Source organism: Drosophila eugracilis, unplaced genomic scaffold, assembly GCF_018153835.1.
Source record: "Drosophila eugracilis isolate 14026-0451.02 unplaced genomic scaffold, ASM1815383v1 contig_2088, whole genome shotgun sequence".
In the NCBI taxonomy this organism is placed as follows: Eukaryota; Metazoa; Arthropoda; class Insecta; order Diptera; family Drosophilidae; genus Drosophila; species Drosophila eugracilis.
In genome coordinates this window covers 937722-946018 of record NW_024572964.1, presented here as the reverse complement: position 1 = coordinate 946018, position 8297 = coordinate 937722, and the positions used below count along the sequence as shown (strand labels likewise).

The window sequence follows — 8297 nt, the reverse complement described above, 5'->3', positions numbered from 1 at the left end:
TTGAATGTTCTTTCGCATGTATTTTAAATCGATAAAAGGTTAAAAGTAAGTATAAGACCAGAGTTTTCGCACTTTTCAAACTTAATTTGATCTGTTAATACATTCCTTTGTAACAGAAAGTAAGCAAGTATCATAGTTGGTAATACTTTAAGGGTAAAGAGGATATTATCTTAGAGCCTTTACCGTGAAACATCTCTAGTACCACAGGTAATTCGAGTAATCAGGGCTGGAATAGGTGCTGTTGCTCCAGCCGAATTGATACCGTATAAGGTTGTCCAAGCCACCCACATCCACGCCCAGTCGATTGAGCTGAGCAGTGACGGCCTGGCCTGAAGGAGTGGCCAGGATCCGTTCGTAAACTGGGAGCAAGGCCACCAGACGACGCCAGAGTTCCGAAAGAAGAGGGCTAGTTTGGATGGCACTTGGTTCCAGGAGTGATCGAATGACTTCCACTGGATAAATTTGGGCAAACTCTGTCTCGAATCCCCGGATTCCATTGACGACCTGCGACCAGAAAGGATACTTATTGATGATCTTGATCTCCAGTTCCAGGTACTCGAAGATCTTGGAGGAGCCACCGGACAAGATCAGCTGTTGGGCAATCCATAGTTGCAGTTGTCGAACTTCGGGTTGGCTGACTATTTGCCGGTAGAATTGATACGCGGGTATAGAGTTGATGGTCCGAATCAGACCCTGGAATTCGACGTCGTTCAGAAGGTATTTCTGTACTAGTTTCTCGATGCTGCCGACGGGTATCTGTCGGATTACACCTTTGAGCTCCAAGGCAAAGTTGCTTTGAGGAGCAAGGGTTCCATTCACACTCTGCTTATATTGGATAGGAGCCAATAAAGCCGGCGTGGCAGCTGGAAAAGCCACCAAACAATGCAAGGCCAAGAAAACACAAGCGATGAACCGCATCCTGATCTGCTTTCCCTACTAGAACTGATGCAGAAGGCCAATCCACTGGCTGCTTTTATAGCAAAGTGCGATCTCTGTTATCTGGCTTTGTGTTTGTGGTTTAGCTGCCACAGTGGACACTCTTATCGGAGACAGTTTGCTTTACAATAACTGACGTGGTTCACCCAGGTGGAGAAGGCGAAGATCTGTGTACCGCCAAATGCCAAGATAAAGGGAGTCTATTTACAACCCTTAGTCACTTGCCTGCTAAGCAGTGGCTTCTTCTTAAAAAGTCTATCAATGGGTTCTGAGAATTATATTTAGATATGTTATTATACCAAAACACAGAACAGTTTTCAGATTACAAAATGAAACCATCAATCAGATCGATTAACATTTATTGCTCTTTACTTTAAAGGGAAGTATATAAGTTTAGGAACATAGAGGAAGCATAGAGATTCATTCATTCTCCTGAAACCACCAACACCAAATGACTTGGAATTGCGTGTAAGATCATCATATATTTAGAGATTTAATAAGGCGGTGATTCTCGTACACGTACCTGAGATAAGAGAGTGAAAAAACAAACAGCAAACAAGTTATTCTAACTATTCACGGCAGACGACTTCTCAGTGATTAATCGCTTTAGTCTCACCTGGCGAAATTCGGTCAAGTTAAAAAGCACATTTGACTGTTATAAAAAAGCGGAAAGTGACAGTGAAGATAAGGAATAACCAATTTTACAATGGGAAATCCGTATGCAAATATCATAAAAACAAATCGTTTTAAAAAGTAATAACTAAAACACTGGAAATCCTCTTTATGTGAGGTTGGAACATTATTCGGAGCATAACAAAGGATGTCATTCAGCCGATCTTAATCTTCTCTGATTGAATAAAATGGCAACAATGGAACAATGAAATCTATATAAACTGATGAATGCATCAAAGCCAAATGGTCTTAATAATCTCCGAATGCAATCTCCGACAGAACTTTTCAAGGACACCCTCTGGTCAAGTGCAGTCCCTGGGACTTTAGAGGAAACTAAACAGCCTGGGCATGTAAATGGACAGATGTTTGTGGGTAATTAGTTAGTTAGTTGCCTTCACCCGATCGCATATCCGGTCCAGGCGACATTAGTTCCACTCGAGGAGAGCCCTACTGGAATGTTACATGCATGGTAATTAGGATTGGCCAGGACACACCTCCTCTTCGATTCGAGCAGGAAACCCTGACAGATTTGCTGTGTAATTTCGAAATTACCAAACTTTTGAGAGAGTCTGTAGAACTGGAGAATCCAGAGAGATGCAGGGCGAAGCCTCCCCCAGAGCCAGAGAGCTGGGAGGTTAGGGAGATTTAGGGTGATTTCGGTTAGGGGGTTGGTTTTGGCCGCCCGAGCATAAGTATTTTCGTTGGCCAGGGGCGATCGCATGTTTGGTTATCGGAATGGTAAGGGGAGTTGGGCTGGCAGCTGCAAAAAGTACACAAAACGAAACCCCTTGCAGTGCTTGATAAATCATGTGTAAAGGTATTTGTATAAAGTTTTTCGGGTTTTATTTTCTATCTTGTATGTTCGATTGGCGGCAGCTGCAGCTCGAAATCCTGATGCTGGCCCAGGAAAAGCCGGAGAGCGGAAAGCGGGAAAGCGGAAAAGCCAGTGTTGCCATGGAAAGTATGTAAAAAAAAACAAAAACGCCTCGCCGACAGGACGAAGAAAATATTTCGTTTTTAATTGATTTGGCATGCTTCAATTTAACGCTTCGCTGCCACTTCCTCTTTTGCATGCGAGTCCTGCACGTGTCCTTAGTTTAGTTTTTAAAAATTTCAATATTTCTACATACTCACTCGTATGTGAAAAGTGCAAGAACAGGCCCTTCCGCTCTCTGACATGCCAATGAGTCAGAGTCCCGCAAGGACCTGAACCTGAGCTCCTCTACTTTCCTAGCTACAGGTATGTCTTGGGGTTATTCCTTGCCTTAACACCACACCCCTCCCCTTTTTGGCACGCGTCAGAAAGCGAAGGGCGAGAAGTCAGTGGATAATTTTTAGGGGTTGCTCATCGGGTTTTTCTTATAAGAAGCATTCCTCAGCCGGAAGAAGCGAGCAACACGTCCAAGACATTGTTGAGTCACCACTGAAGTTATGATTAGCCCCGGAGACATCCACACTTTACCCCTGTGTGCCGGCATTTATTCCATTCAGGGGACCTCGCGAACCTTCGGGATCAGCGTTCTTATCGACGGCGCCTTGCTCGGGGCTTGTTCTTTTAGGGTCCTTTCATTCAGCCATTCATTCATTCCTTCATCACTTAATTGAGATGTGGAGGGAAGGAAAGGAAAAGAAGGAGGAGAGAACGAGGAGGACAAACCAGAACGAGCCCATAAAAGGGGCAATTCCTTTCGCCGGCTAAGTGCCAATTGTAGGTTTCACTTTAGGCTACAAATTGAAACGCCCCTTGCCAGGACTCTTCCCTTCTTCTTCCCCTCGTCCTTTTCTCCCTTTGTTTACCTTTTCTCGGTCTGCCTTGGCTTCCCTTGAGGAGAAGCCATTAAATTGATTATAAGACATTGTTGAAATGTGTAAACTGTTCCGTCCCAGACACTCGGTCGCCCAGGGAAGTCCCCTTTTTGTCTCAGTTTCTCTGACTGGTTTGCCCAATTTCTCAGTTTCTGAAGGCGTGGCATCTCTGAGTGAAGTCGAAGCTGAGGAATTCGACTAATTAGAGGGGAAGAACGAGAGTTGCATACAAAAGAAATAGGTGTCGAGGGGCCATTTGGGTAGGTAATGCCTCACCTCAAGGGGTTAATGAAGGTAAGGAGTCATTGCTGTGTTATTGAGGCAACAAGGTGTGCTTGGTTACCAAGGAGTTCCCCCGGAGAAGTCAGCTGAAACCACAGCTTAGAATGCTTTGTTCATGGGGTTAATGCCCGGAAATGACTCAAGGTGTGAATGAAGATCGGTGTAAGAGATTAATACTAATGGGTTAAGAAGTAAATAAAGAAAGGGAATCCTTTTCTATGTGTTAAAGTCAGCTTCTTGTGAGTAAAAAGCAGCGAATCAGAATGTTGTGATAAAGAACCAAGTTCCTTTCTGGTAATGAAAGTCTATATAAAAGTTGTAAAGCCAAAAGAGGAGTGTTAGCAATGCTTACTGCCTCCTATTATTAATAAAAAGAAAATCAAACAAAAAGAAAATCAAATGCAAATTTAAAACAAGGGTCCAATGACTTTCCCCGCCGGTTGCATCCTGTTCAGCTGGAAAAGTCAGCAGCTGCTGCAGGCGAAAACCTTAATCGGAAACCCAGATAGGAGTTACAGCCCAGAAATCTGTCGGGAGCCCGTTTTACGGCCCGTTAGCCAGCACACGTGTGCCATTGCATTAGCATATATTCGTGTGTGGATATCGAAATAGGCATAGGAAGCCCATGACGAAAGCTCCCTCCACGAAAACCCATGCTAAAGGGCGTCTATTAGGGGAAACAAAGCAAACAGCGCCGGCGCAACTGGGGTTCGAAGTTCAGATACCGAAACTGGGTTGGGCACGTTCCGAGGGTTCTTTTTGACTAGGACCAGCACCACCCCTGGCTTAGATAACTGCACACAGGAATATCGGAGTACCAGAAATACCAGCTGCCTTGCCAAAAACGAGTTTATCCTTATCCAACAAATTCAGGACTCCCTGAACTCGCGTGCCGTTGGACCGGCTTTTGGTTCCCTTCGAGCTCATTTCGTTGCTCATAAATAACAATGCAATGATCCCCAGGTATTTTTCACGTGTTTGGCACGTTTCACTCGATTTTCCGGTTCTCGATTCCCTCAATCCTCTGCACTAATCCCCCCGGAAAGAGGGCACGCGTCCTGTTTGATAAATTGTGCTTTAAAGCGCAGGGCAGAGAGGTGTTTCTGGGATTCTGTTTCTGGAGCAAACGCCTTGACAAATGGCCAAAACAACTCCGGAGGACAGGCCACCACGAAGAAGACGAACCATTGTCAGCCTTATTACTGGAATAAATCTTCATAGCCTCCAGTGCTCCTGGTTTATTTATCGAGCTATAGCAATTACATTAACTCTGTTATGGTCACGAGACAACGACCTGGGACCCGTATCGCAGCTGGGCATGCATGCAGGAAGAACTCCCAGAGGTCACTGCCCGGGGGAAAGCTGATCGGGAACTAGAGCAACAGACATGGGACTGCATTCATGATTTATGACTCACAAATAATCGAGTAAGAAGTCCTTTAAAAATATTTATTAATTAACTAAGGTAATTATTATGGTTTGAATGTAGCTTAAATTCCATCCGAATACCTATAATCTGAGTTTGAGAAAGTTTGAGAAAACCTTCGTCAACCTCTGTTGTCGGTGACTTGGCGGGACCAATGTTGCAGGCGCTCATTCATTTGCCGGAAGCCCAAGCGCGATGGAAGAGCCCTTTGGGCCTGGTGAAGACCAAAGACTCTCAAATGGTAGAGAAAGAATTCGAGAAACTCGAACTCCACGTCCTTGACATAGTGGAAGGATATGGCCGAGGCAGAACAGCAGTCGCTTCTCTAAAAAGATTTAAAGAATAATTTAGAGTGAGAGGGCAAATCAATACAAAAATATACATTTGGCTTGTGGAAAAAGTAACCATTGGTCCATGATTGCAGTTCAATGAAGGGCATCAATTCATAGGGACTGATGGGCAGAAAGCGGTGGCGTCCTTGAAAGTCCCGCGTATCTCCAGCTATAACACCCACATCCTGCAGGCAGTGACCGATCTGGAGGTCCTCGGCGAACTCATTCAACTTGCAGGTGGTGGTGCTGTTCAAGGCGAACAAGTTCAGACGTCTTAGGGCATCTCGGCTGAGCACATAGCCTGCGCCACCGGACATGTAGCCCTGGGAATATCCAGATTTGAAGCGACAGCCGAAGAACACCGACGATTCGGGATCGTAGGGATAAAGAAACAGGCGCAGATTTTCCATCACAATATAACTGGGAAAATAAAAATCTTTAAAAGATTCTTAACAAAGTCATCCACTTACGTGTCATCGTCGGCCTTCAGGAACCAGTCGAAGTCATTTAAGTAATGCTTGTGGGCATAGGCCATCCCTGTGCGCACTTTGGCATAGAGATTACCCCGGGTTTCGGGTATGTCCATCTTGAGAATACTTAGATTGGGATCTGTTTGGCTGCTCAAGAAGATCAGCTTGTTGCAGCGGGCTCCCCAGGTGCGGTTCACTCGGGCAGCCTTTGTGCTGTGTGAGGATGGCATGGTGAGCACTAAGCAGAGTATTCGCACCTCTCGATCTAGCCAGGTGGCCAGGACTTCCTCCGAGGCCACCGGATACTTCAGCAGAGCCGCCTTCTCGCTCGCCCGCAAGTCGCTTTCCCTCCACAGCTTCAGGTAACCTATAATATCAGTTAGTCGAACGCCCAACATGATGCCTAATACTAAGAAGACAGTATTCCGGACCATCACTGGGACCATTTCAAACTGTGATCGCAACGATTTTACGAGGAATGGGGAAAGATCTGACTAGCGTATCAAATTAATTTCATATACCTAATTAGCATCCATTAAGCCATAAGTTTTGTGCTAGTCTTAACATTATTTTAGTAATAATTCAAACTTCTTTAGCCCAGTTTCTAGCTGCTTACAGATTGGTTTTGCGGAAGTTGATTTATTTGACTAAGCATATCCTTCGTTAATTGGCAATAATAAACACCTTTTGGATTGCTTTCTCATATAACTACTTGTATTAAACTCTTGTTACTTCTATAATTAGTTGTAAATACTTCCTAAGTTAGCCAGGCGTTAGGGTTCGTGCTGTTTTCCAGAGACCAGTGGTAAAGCTGGTTCTGCATTTGATTGGGTTCCAGCCTGGGTGGCAGCGATCTCTGGGACAAAGGATGTCCAAAGACCCGTAATCGGTAAAGCAGAAACTCGTACATTTCGAACTCATAGTTCTTGACATAGTGAAAGCTAATGCCTGAGGTCGAGCCAGTTTCATTAGCCTAAAAAGGGCCTATTAATCTTGGTAAGCAAACACATTTAACAACTTGTACTTACAGGTTCATAGAAGGTCAATTTGTGTAGCCAGTTATCGGTGGGAAAAGAGGGCAGCATAGACTTGAGAGACAAGGGCAGAAACCGGTCACGTCCTTCCTCATCTCGGGAGTCCCCCGCCACCACGCCCACATTCTGCAGACAGAAGCCGATCTGCCTGTCCTCGGACATGTTGTTAATCGGACACAAGTGGGTGTTGTTGAAAGCAAAGAGATTGAGCCGACGCAGTGCATCCCGACTCATCACGTAGCCAGCACCTCCGGACATGTAGCCCTGCGGAAAGGACGATCGGAATCTGTGGCCAAAGTAGAGAGCTGCCTCAGGATCATATGGGTAAAGCAGGAGCCGCAGGTTTTCCATTATCACAAAGCTGAAATAAGGAGGATTTTATAAGTGATAACAGGAGGGTAAAGTAGGGACCTACTAAAACTTACGTGTCGTCATCTGCCTTGAGGAACCAGTCGTAATCCTCTCCATAGTTTTGGTACACATAATCTAGGGCTATTCTCATCTTTAAGTATAAGTTTTTTCGTTCCTCGGGCACGCCCACATCAATGGCGCCCAGTTCCCGATCTTCTAGGGTGCTGATGAAGATCAGCTTATTGCATCGCTTGCCCCATGTGCCCTTCACCCTCCTGCCTCTCGTGAGGTGATTCTTTGGCGTGGTCAGCACCATGCACAGCACCCGCGTCTCGTTATGGAGCCAACGGGCCAGGGCCTCCTCTGTGGCGAGCTGGGGCGTGGCCTCATCATCGAACTGCGTTATCGGCGTGCTCCCAAAATCCGATCTGGTAAGCTGGAAATACTCAAAGAAGTCAGTCAGCCGGATGCCGATGATGAGGCCCAGAGCCAGGCAGAGTATATTCCGATACATTGAGAGTGTGTTCCAGGCAGCGACTAACCAGCGCCAGCTGGCATTTGGTGATTCTCCGGAGGGGGACTTGTGGGCAGCGGAGTGGAGCTCTTACAAAATGAGCCGGGGGAACAGCGAATGCATTTCGCGGTGACGTTCATCGCCGCCAGCTGATCGACGACTGCTCGATGGCCAACTTCGCAAACAGCTTAAAGAGTCTCCCATAACAGAGAGAGAAATCGGCAATTAAGTATTTCGGATTTTTAAAAAATAAGACTCATATTTCTTCAAAGTCAACCCAAAGCCATTAATCATTCTGGACCATTTGGCATTTAGTTTTTAGTCTCCTACGATATGACCATAAAAATCATCTTTAATATTTTATCACATACGGAACCAATTTGTCCAAGGTTAATCCACTTAATCAAATATTCCGCTAAAGTTTTCTTCAAGTGCACTTCTCTCAGCCACGTTGAAACAAGTTTTCGAGTTTGG

At 45.4% G+C, this 8297-nt stretch overlaps 3 protein-coding genes across 3 annotated transcripts; all 3 read right to left on the bottom strand.

The window, feature by feature from the left end:
- On the bottom strand, window positions 1-926 carry LOC108104637. The gene has a single exon (XM_017210812.1). The coding sequence runs from the start codon at window positions 916-918 to the stop codon at window positions 196-198; it is 723 nt and encodes a 240-aa protein (XP_017066301.1). The 5' UTR covers window positions 919-926; the 3' UTR covers window positions 1-195.
- Window positions 927-5191: 4265 nt separating this feature from the next.
- LOC108104674 (glycoprotein-N-acetylgalactosamine 3-beta-galactosyltransferase 1) lies at window positions 5192-6457 on the bottom strand. Its single transcript, XM_017210866.1, has 3 exons — window positions 5925-6457; window positions 5505-5874; window positions 5192-5447 (listed from the first exon to the last, which is right to left on the bottom strand). The coding sequence occupies exons 1-3, from the start codon at window positions 6368-6370 to the stop codon at window positions 5244-5246; spliced, it is 1020 nt and encodes a 339-aa protein (XP_017066355.1). The 5' UTR covers window positions 6371-6457; the 3' UTR covers window positions 5192-5243.
- Window positions 6458-6543: 86 nt separating this feature from the next.
- Window positions 6544-8025, bottom strand: LOC108104673 (glycoprotein-N-acetylgalactosamine 3-beta-galactosyltransferase 1). Its single transcript, XM_017210865.1, has 3 exons — window positions 7384-8025; window positions 6953-7319; window positions 6544-6897 (listed from the first exon to the last, which is right to left on the bottom strand). Exons 1-3 carry the CDS (start codon window positions 7821-7823, stop codon window positions 6682-6684), a joined length of 1023 nt encoding a protein of 340 aa, XP_017066354.1. The 5' UTR covers window positions 7824-8025; the 3' UTR covers window positions 6544-6681.
- Between the last annotated feature and the right edge of the window lie 272 nt (window positions 8026-8297).

Coding starts and splice junctions, on each gene's coding strand:
- LOC108104637 (XM_017210812.1), bottom strand. CDS start 918: ATGCGGTTCATCGCTTGTGTTTTCTTGGCCTTGCATTGTTTGGTGGCT.
- LOC108104674 (XM_017210866.1), bottom strand. CDS start 6,370: ATGGTCCCAGTGATGGTCCGGAATACTGTCTTCTTAGTATTAGGCATC. Junction 5,875..5,924: donor CTGAAGGCCGACGATGACAC/GTAAGTGGATGA, acceptor TTATTTTCCCAG/TTATATTGTGATGGAAAATC. Junction 5,448..5,504: donor ACTTTTTCCACAAGCCAAAT/GTATATTTTTGT, acceptor AAATCTTTTTAG/AGAAGCGACTGCTGTTCTGC.
- LOC108104673 (XM_017210865.1), bottom strand. CDS start 7,823: ATGTATCGGAATATACTCTGCCTGGCTCTGGGCCTCATCATCGGCATC. Junction 7,320..7,383: donor CTCAAGGCAGATGACGACAC/GTAAGTTTTAGT, acceptor TCCTTATTTCAG/CTTTGTGATAATGGAAAACC. Junction 6,898..6,952: donor AATTGACCTTCTATGAACCT/GTAAGTACAAGT, acceptor GGCCCTTTTTAG/GCTAATGAAACTGGCTCGAC.